Consider the following 22,645-nt stretch of genomic DNA (forward strand, 5'->3'; position numbering starts at 1 on the left):
TGAAATTATACGTCAGTGTACCCTCCACCAGCATTAGTCCCATTACATGAGTTCTTGAGGTGTCCATGTTCTCCACGCTCATTTGCATTAGCCCTTTAGAACAGCCTAGTGTTCAGTATCATCATCCTTGCTAAATTCTGCACAAGCCATGACTGTACAACTTCAATTTATTTTGTGTGCTTTTATAGGATATAAATAATGACAAAATTACAAAATTTATAACTGGAAGCCCAAGCATATTTACATAGAAGTATTTGTTGCAGTGAGGCTACTATTTACTTTTTTCCTATACAATATTCCTTTTGGTACTATTTTTTTTCAGTGTTTACTGTCAGCCTACTACATACATATCAACAATGAATAGGCAAAATATGTACAAGGAGCTGATTGGTTCAAGTAAACTGAATACTGTATTAAAGGTTTTTGTCTTGTAGAGCTATGATTAGGTTCAACTAAACCATATAGAATTTTAAATTTTAAATCAAGTTCTGTTATCAATTTTTTTAAAAATTCAGTTGTTGAGTGTAACTGAAATATTTCAGTTAAATATGAAAGAATAATAAAAAACATTAAGTCAACCACACAATTCATCAATATCTCTATAATGTTCAAAATGATTCACAATTGGACTGGATAGAATATACATTAAAATGTCATTTTTCGCCTATGATTGATATTTTCGCTGTTTGTTCATTCAGTTCCACTGAAATATACATAATGTTATTATACAAATACTCCACAAAGACATTTAAAAAATTAAAATACTTCAAATAAAATGGTAAGCAAATCTCATTGAGTCTAATGTCAAGCCAATGCTCAACAGTGTTTTGTGGAAACCATTTATTACTTTGGAATTGTGTTTATTTAGGAAAAAAGAACTTGTGTGTTGAACTTTTACATTAAAACCAGCTTTCTGAAGCAGAAAGATTGATAAAATCCCTAGTATGATTAAAACCACCTTTCAGATTTTTAAAAACTGATAAACACATGGCTATAGCTTGAAAAACTGTGTACATTTGCACGTACCTGTAGTGCAATTGCTGGGTGGGTTTGTTTTGCTCCTATCATGTGAAGCATCCAGCTCATTGAGTCCCCCACTGTTACTGCTGTTGCAGATAGTACAGTAACAATGGTTTATTTAACTTTAAAATAAATCCAAACTCTCTTCATAATTCATGACTTCCTTTATCATAAATATTCATACTAGCTCTTATAGTTTTCCTCTCTCCCACAAAAATATTTAATACAAGGTGCATTTCCCATGCATTATTATTAATTCCTCTTTTTTCAAGCCATTCATAAAACTCTGATTCTTTGTTAACACTGCTATATAGAACCTTATTTCTCTAGATGATTAAATGGCATGAAGGATTACATAAAACCAGCAAATACAGAAAACAGTGAAAGTAATTTATCATTGTTAATTTTTTAAAAAATATACTAGAATTAATTTATGGAGGAGTTCCATGATTTCACAACCATTTCTCAAATATTGTATTAAATGATCTGGGTCCATTTCAAATAAAAGCTGCCATGTCTGAAATTAAAAAAAAACCAACCACAACTGAGCAGCATTAATGTTAGAGACCTTTGTAAAAGTAGAACGTTAAAATATGAAATCAAAGAAAGCACTGTGGCAAAGTCATAAGAGAAGTGCGTGCGTGAAAAACAATCTCCCACTCCTCTTGTGGGCTATAATTGAAAAGTCTCCATCCCATGTCATTCTTCTGTCTGTGCTGCAGGAAGAACAATCACCAGAAATGACCAGCAGCCTTTTTTGTTTTGTTTTTGTTTTTGCTAGTTTCAAGGCCACTCATATAGGGCAGTCTTCCCCTCTACTGGATTGAAGAATTGCCATCAAGGAAAGGCTGTGCTATGACTGCTTTGAGTGCAAGGCACAACAAGAAACAGAGGAGACAGTTCACTATCAGAAAATTGTGGTTTCATACTTGGTATTAATTCCTCTTTTAGCTTCTTGTCCTGGTTCTACAATCCAAGGTAGGTTGGCAAGAGTCTTTTGTTCAGTGGGATCTATCTGCTTTGAAAGAAAATACAAAAAGCATACAAGCCTGCATTATCAAATCTAATTGCTGAACATTAAAACAGTGCTCAAACTGGGTCACAGTGGCACATCATTATCCAAGCAGCATGTGCTTTCCTGGTGCTATGGTCCATATTCTGCTTTATCAGAATAATCCAAAGGGGGATTGCTTCATTATTTTCATTGCCTTCACCGAAGTGGACCACCAGAACCACAGATGTATCAACATTCAGTCTGAAGTTACAAATATATAATGGGAAATTTTATTAACCTTAGTTGTTTTCTCTGTAACACATGGGGCTTATTCAAATTTATACAGACTTCTCTTAAAGATCAGACTGAGAAAGTCATTTTTCCTGCCTGTGAGCCTGAAACAATTTTATGTGTACACAGTCTTGTCAAACAGTCGGCAATCATACCTCTCAACTGTTTGACAGGGAGGGGGCTACATTCAATTATTATAAATTATGTCAGATTTCACAGTAAAGATATATATTCACACTTCTAGCAGCTGGGGTTGGGGCAGGAAGTGAATGCATACTGGAGGCCTAAGTAGGTGTGATGATTTCCATCTGTACACTCATGCACACTTATGTCTGGTTAGAAGTAAAGATTCACAACCCATCCAAGGTCTGAGGGCATTGTCTTGCAGGGCATCCTTTGCAGCTTGAACTGGTGCTGCTTATGGAAAGTTATGCTTACCAGTGCAGTCAGCCCACTTGTCTTCAAACAAGCTGAATGCAGTGGCAGATGGGTTTTTATTCTAATGTAGCAGTTTGGGCTTTAAAGGGTGCTATACAAGTCACTGGGCAATGGAGGATGAATGGATCATAGACCTTGACCTATAAAAGGGCTTAGCCAGATGCAAGTACACATTTATGAGTACCGGTAAGTGTACATGTGGAAAATGTGAGGTTGGGTTAGACCCAACTGTTCAATTACCAGTCTCTCTTACAATTCATCATACAGCTGAGATAATGGCAGTTTTCTATGGTCTGGCTGCTGTCTAGCTAGACAAATTCAGTTCACAGTATTTAATAGAAATATATTGGCTACCTTTACCACAGAAGTGCTTGTGCCTTCTCACATAATATGCATCACAAAACCAATATAAGATAGCAGACAAAAACAACAGAATCAAACAGCATATAAAACTTGAAGGGAAGGGGAAATCTCTGCAAAACGCCTGGGCAAGTAACTATTTTCACATGACACCCACAATCAGGCACCAGGCAAACTGTTGTATAACAGGGGATTCCATATTTGAGGACTACTGCAGCGAAGACCTTCCCTGTGGTTGCCACCCACCTCAGTTCACAAAATAAGATCCATGATGCTTATTTTAGCTGGTGGGCAATTTCATATGGAAGTAGAAGGTCCTACAAATGCCCTTTAGCAATTGGGAGGCAGCCAAGGCCGTGATCCACATGATGCTTGACAATGATTATTTCATATGTGCACTTCATCGAGTGATAATGGCTTGTGTGATATGAATCCATAATATCCCAGGGAATCCTATAATGATTTATCTTCAGCAGGTAGTGGATTTGATCCCTAGTATTATAAACAGTTGGTATTAAACACTGTGAACAGACCACAGAGCAGGCGGAAAGCATGATACTACCCAATGTACCCATCTGAAATTGCAATTCCACCAATCTCACACTGCCTTCAGAAGGGAAAGTGGATAAAACACAGCTTTCTGACCACAACCCCCCCCCCTCATTTTTATTATGATGCCAGATAGATCAAGATGGGTAGCCACATTCGTCTGTCTATAGCAGTAGAAAAGAGTAAGAGTCCAGTAGCACCTTAAAGACTAACAAAATTTGTGGTAGGGTATAAGCTTTCATGAGTCACTGCTCACTTCTTCAGTGCGAAGAAGTGAACAGTGACTCACAAAAGCTCATACTCTGCCACAAATTTTGTTAGTCTTTAAGGTGCTACTGGACTCTTACTCTTTTCTACTATTATGATGCCAGGAATAGATTTATCTGTATGCCATACATTTCTTACTCACCACAGATTTTCGAATGCTAACACGTGGTTTAGGAATTGGTTTGGTAGGTTTATTATCAAAGCTTTCAGGAAGAGTTGAAGAATGGCCTCCTTTTCGAGCTTGAAGTGCTAGTTGGTAGGCTACCTCAAATGCCTGTCCCAATGTGAGAATTATTTCATAAGCTAAATTCTGGAACAGTAACAAAGAACAGTATTAAAACTAGTTAACAGACATACATTTCAAATATATATATAAAAATGAAGGTTGCTACACCAAGTGGAGTTTGTATATTTCTGGAAAGGGCTGCAGAAGTAATGAAATAACAAAAGCTTATAATTGGTATAAATACTCTAAAAAAACCTGCTTGCTTTTTTACATACCTGTGATTTATAGCTCTATGTATCATAGGTGAAGTGTAAACATCAGTTATCTATTGTATATGAGGACTACAGCCCAGAAGACAACAGGTATTGTGTTGACTAAATTCACATCATGCATATAATGACAATGCCACATTTTGCATTGTTTACCTAGGGTTGTATGACTGTTATTAGGATTCTGTATGTAGTCTCCTTCTTCCATCCCCTCACCCCAGTTATATATACCCTGTAGTTTCTCTATAATTTCTCACACAAGTAAAGTGCTGCTCAAAAATCTTATAGCAAAGACTGTTACCATATATGGAACAAGAAATGCCAGATGTTGAAGTGAGATTCAGAAAAGGAAGAGATCATATTGCAAATTTATGTTGATTACTGGAACATCAGAGAGAACTTCAGGGAAAAATCAACTTGTGGTTCAAAGCTTTTGACAGTGTGGGTAATGAAAAATTATGGTTGCTGTTAAAAGAAATGGGTGTGCCACAACATCATATTGTTTTGATGCACAACCTGGACTCTGGATAAGAAGCAACTTTTAGAACAGAATACTGAGAAACAGAATGGTTTCCAGTTGGCAAAGGTGTCATACAAGAATGTATTTTATCTCCCTGTCTGTTCAATCTGTATGCAGAACATATCATAAGGAAACCTGGATTAGATTTAGATGAAGGTGGAGTGAAAATTGATGGAAGAAACATTAACAATTTGGGACATACAGAAGATACCACATTACTGGCAGAACATAGTGAAGACATTAAATGACTGCTAATGAAGAGTCTGATTCAACTGGCTTTCGAGCAAGGGAAACCTTTACCTTTACCTTTGATGAAGGTTAAAGCAGAAAGTGCCAAAGCAGGATTGCAGATGAACATCAAGAAGACAAAAGTAATGACTACTGTGGAATTACACACTTTTAGGGCTGACAAGAAAGAAACTGAAATTGTTCAAGTTTTTTTGGCTCCATCATCTACAAAAAGGAGACTGAAACCAAGAAATCAGAAGGAGATTGAGACTGGGAAGGACAGCCATGAAGGAGCTAGAATAGATTCTTAAATGTAAGGATGTCACTGGTGACATACCATAGTATTCCCCATTATGTATGGGTATGAAAGTTGGATAATGAAGAAAGCTGATAGGAAGAAAGTGGATTCATTTGAACTGTGGTGTTGTGGGAGAGTTTTACAGATACCTTTACCGCCAAAAAGACAAATAAGTGGGTTCTGGATCAAATCAAGCCTGAATTCTCCCTAGATGCTGATGAAACTATCATACTTCAGTCACATTATGAGAAGTCAAGAATCACTGGAAAAGACAATAATGCTAGGAAAAGTTGAAGGCAGTAGGAAAAGAGGAATACCCAACATGAGATGAAGTGGCTCAATAAAAGCAGCCAGTCCTCAGTTTGCAACACGTGAGTGGGGCTGTTTACGATAGGACATTTTGGAGATCATTAATTCATAGGGTTGCTATGTCAGAAGTAACTTGGTGACACTTAACACACAACACATGTTTCTCTGTGCACAGAAATCTATTTCTACACAGGTAATTATACTCGCATCATCACTGCACCTCTCCAAGTAACTCCAGTAAGAGAACATCTTCCAGGACATTCAGTTACTGACCTAAGTGTGGCAATTCTACTAAAAAGTTTCAAAGTAAGATTACAATGTGAGACTGCTGAACTACAATTCATAAGCAAGTTCAGGACAATGCACACACACACCCCGTCTGAATAGGGACAAAAGGTTCTTATTACAGATGCTAATTCCCACCTGCATTCCCACCTCAATGTGTATCTCTTTGCTCTAATTAAACTGATTATATTTTGCATTGTACCTCTACATCCTGACTCCAACTGTCACTTCTTTGTAACACACCTTCCACCATCTGACAGATCTTCATTCTCATTTGTATCTGACAAAGTAAGCTTTGACTCATGAAAGCTTATGCCCTGGAAAAATCTGTTGTTTTTTTAAGATGCTGCAGGATGCATCTTTGATCTTTCATTCCCAAGAATTCCATTTTTTCTTTTTTAATTGCAAAAGGCCTATTATCTTGGTATTTTTGGCCACTGTGTGACAGAGTGTTGGAATGGATGGGCCATTGGTCTGATCCAACACTGGCTTCTGTTATGTTCTTATGTTCTTAAAAGAGAAGAACTAGTTCTTCCTGAGCTGATAGGTTGACACAACTTTCCATGCCTTGCTGAACTTACAGACTTTGTCCTCAAGTGTTGTGAGTCAGCCTGAACTCAGCATGAAGTCCTCAGGGGAGGAGGACTCCTCAGGAGAAGGGGAGCCATGCATGTCTGGCTCTGAGTCACCAGCAAACAGGCTGATGGGCTGCAGGCTGAGCAAGACTCACCAGCAGCAGCTGGTCCAGAGCCACTGCCCAGCTCTGATGCAGCAGGTGGGACTCAAGTGGTTAAGACCAGTCCACTAGGCTCACCTCCACCCTTCAAGTGCCAGGGACAGAAGGGAGCTGCAAGCAAGGAAGCAGAGTGCACATCTCCTGGACCATTCCCAGCTGGTTGCTGATGACAGCCTGGACTAGTTGCAGCAGTAGTCCCAAGCATCTGGCTGCTAACAAGGGTTTGTTAGGAAGTGCCTATAAAACTCTGGGCTGGGAGCCTGCATGTTGTGGAAATAGCAAGTTATTGTGCTGGATTCTGTGATGGTAGTGTCTGACCCTGCTTTCTTTGTGTGAACCTGGACTGGCTTGGGACTTTGACTTTGTGACTCTCTGACTTGTGGATGACCTTTGGACCTCCTGACTGCTCTCTGCTTCACCCCTTCTGGTAAAGACCCTCTGGGTTGCGCACTTTTGGTTTGTGGATTTCTGGGTCTGAACTCTGGACTTTGTGTGAGCACCTGAATGTGTCTGGTTTGTTTGCCTCTGCCTGCTACATAACATCAAGATGATACTAGTAGTTGGTCTTTTTGCAGTATTCTATCAAGCTGTGCACCAAGCCTGTTCTCCTACCAGTTCTTTCAAGGCACTGCTTCAGATGTCTCAATCCACCCTGTATGAAAGCATGACAGAACCATCAACAGCTTCAGTGAGCTTTGCTAAAGGGGGGGGACGACGACACAATGTTGAGTGTACTCTGTTTAATTAGTTTGAATGCAACAGGTACTGCAAAATGATCAGAGTATAATTTGCAGAATTTCTGGCATACAGGAACAGATAAATAGTTTTCTAAAAATTGGACTCGACACACATTAGAAACTGAAATGTAATGAAAAGTATTATGGTGTGGAGCTTTACTTGTTCTGATGTTTATTTTATAACATGCCAAACAGATTTTTTTTTTAAATGGCTAATGCGACAAGAAAGCTGTTAAGTGTCCCTGTAATGTTCAGTTTTCTTCTGATCATACTGTTCTACATTGATAGGCAGTCTGAAGCCTTGAAACTTTCACTGTGCCATTCATGATAGACAAAAGACCTCTGAACACTGGTGTAGGTGGAGTGTTTCTGTAGGGTGAGTGATTCCCAGATACTTACTAATTTCTTAGAGTGCAGTTGACATTTTTTATTTAGCCAGTTTTTTGGTAGTTGCCAACCATATTCTATAAGGAACTTGTGAATTACAAGAGACTGTTTATTGCCACAGAAGGAAGGAAATTTAATGTATGCTGCCATGTTTGACTTAATTCAGATGTGTGCATCAATGGAAACTCCAACTAGACAATGTCTGGCTAGAATGTAGTACAGTAGATTGGAGAGAAAAAACAGACAAAAAACTGTAATGTAAAACTTGGCTTGAATAAGTATGAAATTTCTTTGCTTATTGAGGCCAGCTTTTTTCAAGATAATTTTATTCATTTTGACTTTATACTAGCCTAATCTGAAAAGTTTGTAGATTAAGTAAATTTGACAGAAAATAGTAGTTCTGCCATATTTCAGTCTAAATAAGAGACTATACTATGTGTTTGATGAATGCCTCAGTTATGAGGCTGCAGAGAAAAAACAGAAGAATCATAGACCTATAACCAAGAATGAAAGAGACTTGAGGTATAAATGGCATAATTAAGAATGGATTCTTGCCAGTTCAGTGAAAGGACAGTGGGAAGGTGTCTGCTACAGAAGCAGTTTCCAAACTAAGCAGTATCTCATTCAAAACCATTATATTCTATTTACTTTCAAGTTGAAACATGGGCTTCAGAAACCCAGTCTTTTGCATGATCCAAAACAGAAGCATTTCATAAAATTTGTTTTAAGCATCCTAAGCTTTACTGCTGTTCTCTGTGTATCTAAAACTTCAAGAACACACAATGCCATTTATAATACAAATAAGTCCAGGCAGTGTTAAGAATTAAAAATACTGAGTTGAATTTTTATTTCTGTCTACAAATTAAACATCAATTGGTCTGTTCTGGCCCCAGAATATAATCCTATCTCTGCAGATAGCCCTTAGAGTAGGATTTTACACCAGAATGTAAGCATCCTAACTGTGGTACTCTGACCCATCCAAGCATCCTAACTGTGGTTCTTTGAACCATGCAGGAATGATTGCTATATTTAATCTCAGCCCTAAACTATCAAAAGCACACAAAATGTAGTAGTATTATTTACAGAGAGCTCAAAATGATCAGCATTAGGTTTTGTAGGGTTTCTGAAAATTAGATCAACCAGATAGGTTGTCTGTCTAACTGGGCAAATGAAGACAATTAATTCAGATTCTGCCTCTTCTTTCATTTTATCAGACTTTTCCAAACTTAGATTTTCTCAACTTTAGATTTTCTCAACCATTAAGTTGAGCTTCTGTAGGTATGAGTACTGAGCGAAAAACTGATTACATATTAGCTCTTAGAGCTGCATTTAGGAAGAAGCTGTCTTATAATGAGTCAGATCATTGGGCTCTCAAAACTCTGGGCAAATGACTGGCAGTAACTCTCCAGAGTCACAGGTAGAGGTCTTTAATTTCATCTACTACCAAATCTTTTTAAAGTAGGCTTTCCAAGTCCCCCCGGGGGAAGCCCCCGCCCCAGAGGCCTGTTCCCCGCCGCCACTGGATCGGGCCCCCGGGGGAACTCCACCCCGACGTGTGCGTCACCTGGAAGTAACGCGACCACGCTGGGCACGCTGGGGGCGGGGCCACGGCAATCCAAGGGAAAACTCTATGGTTTTCCCTCGTATGGCCATGCCACCGCCCCCAGCATGCCTGCCATCGTCACGTCACTTCCGGGTGACGTGCATGCGGCGCGCGTGCACACCAGACGCCGGCCGGGAGCCCCCCACTCCAGCAGAAGATCGACTTGGCAACCCTATTTTAAAGGGAGATGCCAGGGACCGAACCTGGAACTTCCTGTGTGCAGAGTGAATGCTCTACATAAAAATTTTAAATTCACCTTTAAAATCCTTTTTGTGCACTTTCCTCAGCATTTTTCCTAGAAACAACATTAGCTATTGCTTTGCTCTTTTAATAACCAAGGTGGTAAGTAAATACCTGCCTTATATTTACTAAGTATAGTTCACAAAATGTCATTTGTGTTACATTCTCTGTGGAATTTAATCATGTCTGTATTGTTTTGCTACAAGAAAAATCAAATGCTCACATTCCTTTTCCCACATATTACAAGAGCTAGATGGAGTAGGGACTTGTGCTAGAAATAAGTGTCAAGATAGACATTTGATACATGAAAACAAGAATACTATACTAGAAGCTTCAACTAGAGATGTAAAATTTCCAGATATTTTGAAGCTTGGAAAAACCCCCAGGTTTTTCCTGATCTTTTTCGGGGGTGGTGGTGGTGGAAATATTTGGAAAAAATGAAAAAAAAATGCTACATTAGCACTTCTTTTTTCTTTTCCAGATTGAAAGTCATTCTGTTACTTTAGGAACATAAAATATGACTATGGACATTTCTACTTAGCATGAAATTATTACAACTAGCATATTAAAAATATAGTGTATCCAAACAGTTATTACAAACAGAATTTACTTTTTAAATATTTATTTGTAATTGTAACAAATGGAGCAATAGTCTCCTGAACTGTTTACTAGTTTATGTGGGACAAAAAACCCTCCACAAAACAATTTTTAAAAATCCAGAAGTAACAATTATTAATATTTCCTCTCCACAGTATGAAATAATAAACTAATTTATGCAGTAACCAAACCACCTGCAAGTAGAATTTTTGCTCACAGGACTCCATAGCTTAGAGGGAGCAGACTGCAGCTACTCTGTTGTGTCTGTCATTATCCATTGGAGAGTTCAGATTGTAACCTAGGACTTGCTTGTCCTCAGTGCACAGAAATTAGATTAATCTGATACCATACATAATTTTTAGAAATGATTTGGAAATATTTGAACACCTTGTCTTAAAATATTTTATTCCTCATGTTAAAATAAAACGTTCCATAATCAATTTTTTTCTTTTCTTTTTTCAATTTTTCATTTTTTGGGGGAAAAAACCCAAAAAGGCTTCAGGGAAAAAAACAGGGGAAAACTGGTTTTCCCCCGAATTTTTCCAGTTTTTTTCCAGGCCTTCACATCTCTAGCTTCAACCAACCATTTTAGGTAAAATAAAAATGAATGGCTTTATAATTTCCAGCTGAAATGTGCACAGATGGATTTTTCAGGTGTATAGTCCTTATTCTTTAACACTATTTGCCCCCACTGCAAATCTACACACACAAGGGTAGACCCTAAATATAGCATTGCCCAGAGATCGATTGGGGGATTGTGGGGGATCGCCGTTCCCCTGGGTGAGGTGCAGGGGTGGGGCACATGACTAAGCCCCGCCCCCTGCTTCCCACCACCGGGCCCCTGATGGATGCCACCCTGCCCCAATCTCCAGGAACTGGCAGCTCTGATTTCTCCCGTTTTTTCATATTGGCCCCTACACAAGAGTGAGTTGGGGAATCTGTGTGTGAGTGCGCGCGTTAAGCACCGTCAAGTCGCTTCCAAGCTAGTGCGGCCCTAGGAATTCAGGCCCTCTAAAGCATCCTATTGCTAAGATTGTCTATTGCTAAGATTGCAAATGGAGGCCCACGTGGCTTCCCTTGCCTGGGTTGGCTTTCCCTTAGGCCTTCAAAAGAAGGAAGGAAGGAAACGTGCAGGGTTGAGCTGCCTGTCTCTCTTCTCTCCTGGGAGTTTCTTTGTCCCCCCTGATGATCCCAAGTGGTGTAGAGCCCTCTGTGCCAGAGCCTCCGCCATGCCAGCGCCGCTCGGGGCCGCGAGAAGCGCAGAGAGGCCAGCCCGGCGCTTGCTTCCTCCTCGTGCTCCCAGCTTGTGGCTGTTCTGCGATGTGTCGCGTAGCCGCCTCAGGCCCGCGGGCTTTTTGGGATCTCCCTGGCAGGAACGGGGAAGAGGAGAGAAGGGGGTGGAGGGAGAAGGGGGCAAGGGTCCCTGGCGAGGTGTGGCCGGCTGTCTTGGGCCCCTTTGTTTAGACGGGCGGGAGGCGAGGGACGGCTGTGGGGCGGGAGTCTTTGTGTGGCTCCACCGACAGCCGCGCTGTGAGTGAGAGGCTGGGGCGGGCGGGGGGCATCGGGCTTCCCCTCGGCGGCTGGCTTCTGGGGCGGAGAGGCTCGGGGGGCATGCTCTTCTCAGCCCTGGATTTCGGTGTTGGGTGCAGACTTCCCATCCTACGCCTTTTGAGGGATCTCGTTTCTCTGTGCTGCTGTGCTCACCCACGCCTTGTATCTGACGAAGGGAGCTTTGACTCTGGAAAGCTCGGACCCCAAAGATTGTGCTGGTCTGCACTACTGGGGCTACCCATGCTAATGTTATGTCCATGTCGCTGTTGCTTTGGATTAATGAGCCATTGCGTTATTTTCTATCACAGAACACTAGTATTGTTTAGAAGAATCCCCACTCATAGAAAGAAGAGGGGAGTGCGGCAGGTTAAATCCATTTTCAAAGCATCTTGATTGTTCGTATGGGGAGATTAAAGAATACGAAGGTGTTATTATTGGTCCCTCCTAAGCGATCTTGAGAATGTACTTCAGGTTAGCAAAATAGAGGCCTGTGTGGCCGTGTCTGCTTTAGAGGTGCTTTCCCCCAATGTCTCCTGCCACCCCCCCACCCCACCCCCCTTGTGTGGCTTTGTTTGGGGGCAAGATACAGTTAAGGAACATGAGAGACCTATCTAGATGAAATGGTAAGTAAAGAAAAAAGGCTTGATTAGAGTGTGTCTCCCCAGTTTATGATCCATCAACCCAGATGTGACCCCCAAAAGAGGTCTTTTAGAAACCTTGGGTGGCCCACCATTCTTGACTTGAAGGCTTCCTCTGCAGTGGTGGGTAGCAAATCCTGAAGCTTTATTGTATATTTATTTAGATATGTGTACCTCACTTTTCTCCCCAAAGGGGGGCCCAGGGCAGCCCTATAGCATGGTTTCCTCCACCTCTGTTTTATCCTCAAAACTATAATTCCATGCGGTAGGTTAGGCTGAGAGAGAGAGAGACTGGCCCAGGGCCACTCAGCAACCTTCCGTATTCAGTTCTTAGTCTGACACTGTAACCACTTCACTCCACTAGTTTTTGAAGCCTGACGTCTGAGGGGACAGGGCTCCAAGCCCCAGACAGACATGAAATAAAATCACTTTATGCATTTTGCAGAGTAGATTCAGTGTCTTCACACTTTACTTTTTAAAAGTTCCTCTGTGCAATGCATTGGATTTTCATGTGCTTGCAATGTTAGTTGTACTCCCGAGGGAGCTGGAATTGGCACCAGCTTCCCAGGAAATGTACAGTTGTTGGCAAACAAGGGTTGGTGCCATGTAATTGTTGCTGCAAAATAGTCCAAGAGTTCAAATAGCACCTTTAAGACTAACCTTTAAGACTAAGACTAACTGAGTGGTGGGTGTGGCCTTATGACACACTTCCGGTGATGGCAGGGGGTGTGGCCTTATGACACACTTCCGGTGATGGCAGGGGTGTGTGGCCTTATGACACACTTCCGGTGATGTCAGGGGGTGTGGCATATGCTAATGAGTTATGCTAATGAGTTCCCCTAGCTCTTTTTCTATGAAACGACCCCTGGCATTGCCATATAACCTTATTGTCTTACTTAAGTCCAGAGATCCTTTCCTAGTGCAGGAACACAAGAAAGTTGTTACGTATAGATCCAGGTTTTGATTAGTATAACATTCCACTTGTTTAATTTGTTAAACTTTTCCTATGTGCTAGCATGTAGGTAAGTAATTGATTATTTTTCCTGTATACGTATACACATCTAAGCTGTGCAACCTATTGTGGGTTACCATATCAAATCTGTAAATAAGCCTTCTATGAATATATGTAATTTTCACCATATACTTTTGGACTAAATTGCTATAGGTATGCTGATCGGTAATCTTTATTGGCCTGAACCATAACCATCCTGAACAACTTTCATCATAGCTGAAATGGCACTCTACAGTTTAAAGGTCTGAATCTCTAGTTCTCTAATTTCAAATCATTTCTGTTTTCAAATCACTGTTTATGGTGCCCATTATAAAGTATGTGAACAAAAACTAGACTGGGAAAAATCAAGTTATCAAATAAAAAAATATTTATAGACTGACCACATCAAAGGCAGTGAACACATGGCAGTAATGGTGATTTGTCTTCAAGTCTTTTGTGATGTATGCAAATGTAGAGAGGTCTTCTGGGTCTTGTGCAGCACAGGAAATGTTACGAATTTCATGTTCAGCAATAATATTCTAAATGTAAGAAAAATGCCATTTGTCAGTGTTTTTAAGTGCAACAAGAATTGCATTCAGGCAGCCACCCTAATGCTTTAGCTGCAGTTTAAGACAATGAACATGGGGGATGGGGAGTAAGGAATATTTCATAGCACACCTAGTCTTATCACTGGATTACTGGTACAAACTTGATTACTTTCAATTCAGTAAATAATATAATAACATAATATTTAAATATCAAATCTAAGTTAAATTCTGATTACTAGAAGAACATTTCCATGAGTCTTGTTTCCCAGTTTGTAGGTTAGACTTGCAACCTTAAAAAGTAATCTTTCATATGTTTCACTTCTGAGTTTTAATATGAAAATCAGTGGTTCTCCATGGAAAGGGAAGAAAAAAGTGTACTAATTAAATAAAATTAGAGTATTGAGAATGATTCTTCCTATGTTTTATAAGCACTGTTATAAGTGAACTGAAATTCTAACCCAGAGGTCCCCAACCTTTTTGAGCTTGTGGGCACATTTGGAATTCTGACTCGACATGGTGGGCCCAGGAACAAAATGGCTGCCATGAAGTGGCTACCGCAGAAGGTGGAGCCAGCCACAAAATCATTGCCACATCTTAACTTCAGTAACACAGTACACTGGGCAAAAGAAGTCATAACTAGGGTTGTTCTAGATTGCTGTCCATATAGGGTCTATGACTATAACCCTGCATTTCTACCTTAGTATAATAAAATATAAGGTGGCATCACAGTAGGCAGAATAGGGGGGGGAAACTTTCCTCCAGATTATAAGGAATATTCTGGTAGTTTTCACTTCTTGAATTCATTTCAAGTTACATTCCCAACAGCTTTCTGCAATGGGGATATAGAGAAATTGAACTAAACTTGGCCAGAGGGATGCTAATTATAAACCAGATTAGTATAACAGGAAAGTCAAGAAATATAAATGTTTAGTGTAATGAAAGGATATATATCTCCAGCATATTAATCTTATCGGAATGTTATTTCAGATGAGCATTTGTTTTGTTTCAGCTAACTGACTCTGGAAAACTGAAAGAATGCCATCACCACAATTGAAATATGTGTATGTGCAAAGGATCTACTGGATTGGGGCATGTATGTTTCACCTTTATTATAGTATTTCAACAAGGTATACTGAAACTGTCATGATTCATATCTAAGGACTCATGCTTTAGAAGAAAACTCAAAGTCAGAAAATTGTAAACCTATACCATTATCAAATCCTCTTATCTCAAACTGCTGATGAATTTTAAACTATTGTTCCTGCATAAAGCATGGCCTGCAGAGAACCACCATCCAGTTAATGATTATGCCTTAATGAGAACCAATTTGTAAAGATCTTAAGACTCAGTACTGTTTAATACTCATTTAGTTTTACACTACTTTGGGCATAACCCAATAATATGCTTTTGTGTTATTTTCTTTGCTGTAGAAAATAACTACTGCTTGATTAGACAGTATAGATTGTTATTCCAATAGTGGTGAGACTGAAAACATTGATTCACTGTTCTATAAATAAAAGTAAAAATATTAACACAGGATGTTTATGGTGTTTCCACATCAGCTGATGATAAAGCAACTTCAGTTATCAGAAGGAATTAGAACTAATGCTGGCATTAAAATCAGAAAACTCAACAGGCTTCATGGTTTTTAATGTACATTTCAAACCACCACTTCACTGAAAGGTCTGTTAGAATCTAAAATCACTCAAGGGAACTTAAGCATATTTTTAACAAGATTTATGGCTCTGTTTAAAACAGGCAAATTTCATAGGATATTCGGAGTTTAAGCTTGATCACACAGAACTTTGGTTTTTACAGAGCTAGCTTTCATAAAATATTGCCGCAATAAATTAATACTTCTCTTTTGTAAGGCTGCTTTCAATTGTTATACAGATCAGCCAAGTTGGCTACTCTCTTCCTTCAGGAAAAACCAGTAGTAATTGGCCAGAATCAAACTGATTCAGCTACACAAAGGGCATGATTCAAAGAAAGGCAGTGTTTAAAACCCATTGCAATCAAAGGAAATGAAGTAGCCAACTTTGGTCTTTTCATGGGTGTCTAGCATACCTAAATGGTGTTCAGGATTTATCAAGGAGCAGTGTCAGTGGCGGACCTATATTTTTGGGACCCTGAAACTTGAGACTGTTATGGGGGCCCCTTCACAACTAGCAACAATAGGGCAACATCAAACAAGGTCCAAAGTGCAAGTAATCCCTTCAAAAGTAAAATATACAATATTGCACTCAACTTGCATTTGATTTTACAACTGTAAACTACAACATTACCAAAATTACTATTTTAGTAAACAATATACTGTATATACAATAAAAACAACAATAATAACAGTAACAATAATAAAATAATATGGTAGTAATATACATAGAAACATACATATAGATATAGAGTAATATTATGATTGTTCAATAAAATATAAAATATACCCAAAGGCCAAAGCATTGACTAATACATTAAAAAGAATACAATTACAGCCGTAAAGTTATTTGTTCATTTTACTTTATTCCTTATCAAATATATATTTTATTCAAATAGTACTGTCCCAAAAAATGCCCCAAACCAATTACATTCTGCAAAATAAATACTGAATGGAGAAAATGTTGTAGAAGCGAAACAATGGTTATATAAAAAATCAATAGATGGTGCTGGGGAGGACCAAAGATGCCATGAGGAAAAATGACCCGGGTAAACCATTGTAAGGCATTATGCTTGACATGACCCACGTGAATACTTATGTTGAACTGTCTAGAAAGAATTATACCACTAGAAATACAGTAAATGAGAAATAAGCCAGGTCTGTCACTTCCAAAAAAACTCAAATAAGCAAAATATAAAATTTTTATGGAAACTGAAGCACTAGCTGCTGGCTTACAAAACCAAAACATAAAAATACCATCCACGCTAACTATGGACCAAGCTTATAAGCACACCTTGACCTATACATCTTTAACACTAAACACTAGCAAAGACATAATCAAAAACTTACCAAAAACAAAGAAAAAGAAAATTTGGAGGAATGAAAATCACACCACCCAACATCAATGTGCAGAAAAAGGTATTGGTTTATTCTCTACTAGAGAGGTAGATGGCTATCAGAGGGGGCAGGGCTCAGTAGGATAAAGAGGTGAAAATCTAATTTTTGATGTTAAAATGCACAAGCGAGACTAGAGCAGCCTGAATTGAGAATTCAGATGTCTTTTCATGGTTCTGATTGGCTAAGAGCTGAGCTGTAGAACTATTCAGTCGTGTACCAATGAAGGATTCGAGGATCCAGCTGCCAAAATGTAGGCTATGAATAGATCCTGGCGAGTTCAGCAAGCCCATACAGCTGGGGGTTTGGGTGCCACAAGCCCCTGAGAACATTTTGAAATTTGACCAATTATGGGGACATTTTGAAGTGATATGAAATGGGTATTATTGCTTCAGGGCCCCTCTAGGACTAGGGCCTCTGAAGTTTAAGCTTCATTAACTTCATAGTAGATCCCTTACAGACAAATTTGCATAAGTAGGGATTTTTGGTTTCTGAGAGTTCCCTGCCGAAATAATCTGGAATCTTCTATCACTTTCTTCCTCTGACATTACACTGCTCACAAAAGGAGACCACATACATGAACCATTAAACTTGCATATCAGCCAGCTGTTATTGTCCAAGCAAGGATCTTTGGGCTGACCGAACTTATTAGTGGAACACCATAAATCTTGCCATAATTATAGGGACCCTGTAACAAGTAATACAATATCCTCATCCCCTTACCATTTTAATGCTAGGTAAGACTCCTGAGGTATATTCACCATAGTAGAGTCATTCCTTTCTGAGATGCCAAGTAATGTGAGAAGCCTGGGACCATGTCAGAGGAACCTATGTTGCAAGTTCTCCCCATGGCTGTTTTAATCCAGTTTGTGGAGCATGACACTGGTATAGGGAGGATTCATAGTATGGATGTTTCCTATGCCATCCTGGTGTTCTTGCATGAGAAGAAACATTTCAGTAGTTCTCACACCAGCCAAAATGTTACAAACCCTCCCTGAGAAATTAGAGGCCGCATCATTTTGCTGTCCATTAAAATACAGACCTCCCCCAATAAAAAGAACTAATAGCAAGGCTTCCTCTTGCTGAAGATGCAGTCAGAGCCACATTTCATAGGAGAGTAATGCAGTGCCTCTGGAAATTAATAGGACATACTATGTATGACACATACATCAGTGCAAAGACACTGAAATTCAAGGGATCTACACATGCTGTGAACAAGCAAATGGGATAATTCATTAGAAAATGAATTTTAAGTTATATTTTCATTAATACATACCTTATTTGTTGCATCAATAAATTTTACTCCTTTGTAAGAAACTGATAAAACAATAGTGGGGACTTTCTTCATTTGTTCTGTAGACTTCTGAAAACAATAGTGAACAGAAAATTAATTTTGGTGCATTGACCATCATAATAAAGCTTTTTTAAAAAAATAAATAATTTGACTTCTTACTTCAGTAGAGATGTACACTGATGGCCACATGACAGACAAAAATGCAAAGTTTGACAATAGACAGACAATGATTAGATTGCTTTCCTAACAGGATTTTACAAACCAGGAATATGCATTAGGATCAGTAAACAGCTTCAAAATTTGTGTAGCTAGACAAATTGATGTATTTCATACTGACTAGTTTTAGCCTTCACACTAATCCTAAAAATACCCATGCATTGGGCCCCTGGGAAGGAGTTGGCTGCTAGCTACTGCAGAAAATGGCACAAGTCAAAGGTGGGAGAGGTAGAAAGCGCTAACAGAGGGGTTCCTTCATGTGCTCACAATCCACATACAGGAGGGGATGGACCAGCCACATGTATTAATGGAAATTTGGATTATTTTAGGCAGTGATCCATAAAGTTTCTGGCACTTCTACAGGGTAAGAATATGAAACAATAATTGATACACTGTTGTTGTCTTCAATTTGGTGTTAATTGCTTCATCTATTTACCTATATTTACCTATGTTGCTTCATCTATTTACCTATGTTGGATTCATGAGGCTGATTTTTCCCTTCCTCCCTTTTTCCTCTTCCACTGACACTCAATTGTTGTCAATATTCCATCCTTTAGAGTATTTTGAGTCGTTAGAACATTTTGAGGGTCCCCCCTACTTTTAAGTAATTCACGCAGTTATTTTTTCCCCCTGTACACCTAGGGAATCCCCTAAGCATGTACATACCCTATATCTTCTCTTGGGTAGCCTGCTTTTGCTGCTTTCATCACCCACAGAGGGGCCAGCCAGCTTACTATTACATATATTGATGTAGGCGGTAAGTTAATAGTTTAAAATCCCCAATGTATATTGTTAAGCAAACCTGATATACTGTTTTTCTTGGCAACATAACTAGGTTTTCTTTAGTACTCTAGATAATTTCAGAACTTCTGCTGCCCCTTCTTAATAAATAATATACTTATTTTAAAAGTATGTAGAAGTTCAATGCACCCGGGGGGAAAAGCTTTGGAAAGGAATAAGAATCGGTCATAATTACTATGAAAATATAATCCTAGTGTTGGATGTTTTATAAAAAAGGACTAATTGAATACATGAATGGAAACATGATTTCCACATCTCATTTGTCTGAATAATAATTTTTTAACTCTTTTTCCATATAATACTTATTCTACATTTTATAAAGAATTAACTTCATAGTTATTTGTGCAGGCTGACCTCTGGGCCTGCCTGGTCACTTTAGGTCATCTCATTGGCCCAGCTGTACCTTCTGCAGAAAAGTGGCTATCCACGAGAGACAGGGCCTTCTCAGGTGTGGCAACACAACTGAAACTCCTTTCCCACACCTGGCACCAGGACTCAGGACATTTCAACATCAACTAAAGGTTTTTCTTTTTGCCTAGCTTTTTGCTGATTTTCTTCTCCTTGTCTTTCTTTTGTTAGCTGTTTTGTCAGTAGGGTTGTCAGCTCTGTGCTGAGAAATACCTGGAAAGTTTAGGGGTGGAGACTTGGGAGGGTGGGGTTTGGGGAGGGATGGGACCTCTGCAGGGTATGAAGTGATAGCCCTCCAAAGCAGCCATTTTCCCCAGGGGAACTGATCTTGGTCACCTGGACATCAATTGTAACAGTGGGGCCACCTGGAGGTTAGCAGTGCTATTTGTCAGGGTGCTTGTTTTGGTTTAAATGCTTCAGTTGCCATGGTTTTTTCTATTATTGGTCCCTTTAAGCATGTCACCTCTACTACTTTATTTTTATGTTCTTTGCATTACTTGCTGCTGCTGGTTTTATTAAGTGTTTTTATTCTCTTCATCGTTCTTTGTTCTAGTGCTGTATTTTAATATTGTTATTACTATTTTATTGTTTTTATGCTTTTAATTTGGGCATTGTATGGCTGGGACTGTGGGCCCAATATTTTAATACACAAATAACTAAAAAGCTATCAATCAAGCTTCATAAGCCTTAAATTAATGGACCGATAATTTTCTTGTTTGTTCTTCATATTAATAATATGTTTGTTTAACACCAGAAAAACAACACTCAGACTTCATTAAAAAAAAGATTCAGGTTATGTTTTACATATTTAACTGACATCTTTGCAACACCTTTCAAAGGCATCTATCTTTTTGTCTTAGAACATGCTTTTTAGATTGCTACTTAATTTTTCTCTGAAGATGGGGACAAAAAAAGAAATGAAATGACCAGAACATACTACCAGTACTATGTACTTTATAAAATTATGCAAATGAAAATAATTCAAGAAAAGGACTTATAATACTTATTCTCATTAAGGTAAATTTTGTCTCAGAACAGTGAAACAGTCACAAGTGATGTTTATAACACCCAACTCGTGTCAAAGGTTTACAAGCATGCAGCATCAACTCTCCTGACCATAACTCCATGCAGTTGCTCTCCTGTATAACCTGTGTTGTATGTATTTACTCCTCCATTCTTATTACTTTGGCTTTTTTATTACTCTGAACTAGACTACAGCTATGGCATTTCCTGATTATCGGGAACTTACAAAAAATGAGAGTTCCTTCATTTGGATTGTAATACCGATCAGAGTTTGGAGGGACATAACTAGGAGGAGTATATAGTTTGAATTTGGACAGAGACAGTTTGAATTTGGACAGAGACAGTAGAGGAAGAGAGCTTTGATCTGGCTAAAGATTAGCAGTTGTGTTCTCTGCTTTTAGAAGGCTTTTTGCTTCCCAAATCCTTAGCTACTAAATTTGTAAATAAACAAAGTGTGTCTTCAGTGCATTCTCACTCCAAGGAAATGTGCTAACTACTTAAGGGGGTTAGGGGTGCTTAGCAGTACTTATGTTATGCAACTGTTCTGGTTCTCTCATTGTATTTAATTGCTGGTACTGACCAGGCCACTTCCCAGTAGATTTAAGAATGGTTCACCGATTTCCTGAGGTCTACAGAAAAAGGATTTATGAAGGTCAAATCAGACCAGATGCTGGAAGATCCAAGATCAGTTTTCCAGAGCAGAAAACTTGTCCTGTTGAATGGAAACATGCAGGCTGCTTGTATGGTGTAAGTGCGTTTACTTCCCTGAGGCAAATATCGGCTTGGATATGGGTACCTGTGATTAGAAAAAAGGAACCAGTAGAAACATTCCACTCCCTCCTCCCACCATGGTTCTGGTATGAATCAGGGCCTCTCACAGCTGCATTTTACCAAAAAATAATAATAATACAATAAACACACAATAGATTTGCTCATATTGTCTCCAGCCCTGCTTATGGGAGTTTGTGATTCAGCCTTTCCACTAAGGAAATATTTCTCCTTGCTAAGGACTGGGCTCATCACAGTCTGGATGTGGGGCACCTCAACCTACTTTAGTCTTTACATGGTGGAAAGGTTACTGTGAAGTGATCTTCCAGTGTATGATAGAGAACTCTTTTACAGATGACTCAGCCTAGCATTTTTCTGTCCAAGTAATCCATCCAACTTATGCATGAACAAAATACTTACAGGGTAGATGTATCCGTAAATGGTAATCTTAACTATTATAACAATTTTAATATGAATGACTTTTACTCACCCTCATTTTTGCACAAGCATCCTGGGTTGATTCTGTACCTCTTAGTTCTTTTACCAGCATAGAACCTAAATACTTGAAGAACAAACAGGTAATTTGTTTTCTGTAGTTCAGTTCAGTTCAATTTAATGTAAATAGCCATTGGCCATTACAAGTATGTGAAACCCCCAACAAAGGGGAAAACAGATTGTATACATACTATAAATCAGCAGGTAAACAAAATTACCATATAAAAGCAGAGTTCAGTAAGAAGGTAAAACTACAAATACTATACAATGACAGAAATGGAAAGAACAAGTATCTAAATGACATCCCCTCTTGTTGCAACTTTAGACCTTATTTTATTTTCAGGAAGGGCAAATAATGAAACTATATGACATATGTCAGATAACAAAAATGAATTTCTCTCAGCAATTGAATATAAACTTATACCAGATAAAATTCGTGCCAAAAATCTGGCTCTGGGAATATAACGGACAAAAAGGGATGTAATGAGGTAAGTCCTCAAGTACATGGGATC

General features: G+C 38.9%; 1 protein-coding gene across 2 annotated transcripts in view; it reads right to left on the reverse strand.

Moving 5' to 3' along the window:
- Positions 1 to 1,897: 1,897 nt before the first annotated feature.
- LOC107119126 (ankyrin repeat and sterile alpha motif domain-containing protein 1B-like) overlaps positions 1,898 to 22,645 on the reverse strand; it is a 357,976-nt gene continuing 337,228 nt past the window's right edge. The window contains exons 6-11 of one of the 2 annotated variants that reach the window (XM_015421583.1): positions 22,129 to 22,200; positions 19,922 to 19,933; positions 18,405 to 18,491; positions 13,936 to 14,073; positions 4,062 to 4,229; positions 1,898 to 2,035 (exon numbers count right to left, since the gene is read on the reverse strand). In XM_015421583.1, coding sequence (XP_015277069.1) covers positions 1,928 to 2,035; positions 4,062 to 4,229; positions 13,936 to 14,073; positions 18,405 to 18,491; positions 19,922 to 19,933; positions 22,129 to 22,200 — 585 coding nt within the window. In that variant the 3' untranslated portion in view covers positions 1,898 to 1,927. Of the gene's footprint in view, positions 2,039 to 4,061; positions 4,230 to 13,935; positions 14,074 to 18,404; positions 18,492 to 19,921; positions 19,934 to 22,128; positions 22,201 to 22,645 lie in introns of both variants that reach the window. The other variant, XM_015421575.1, reaches the window with a different exon arrangement.

This window comes from Gekko japonicus, unplaced genomic scaffold (assembly GCF_001447785.1).
Source record: "Gekko japonicus isolate JY-2015 unplaced genomic scaffold, Gekko_japonicus_V1.1 scaffold684, whole genome shotgun sequence".
Lineage (NCBI taxonomy): Eukaryota > Metazoa > Chordata > Lepidosauria > Squamata > Gekkonidae > Gekko > Gekko japonicus.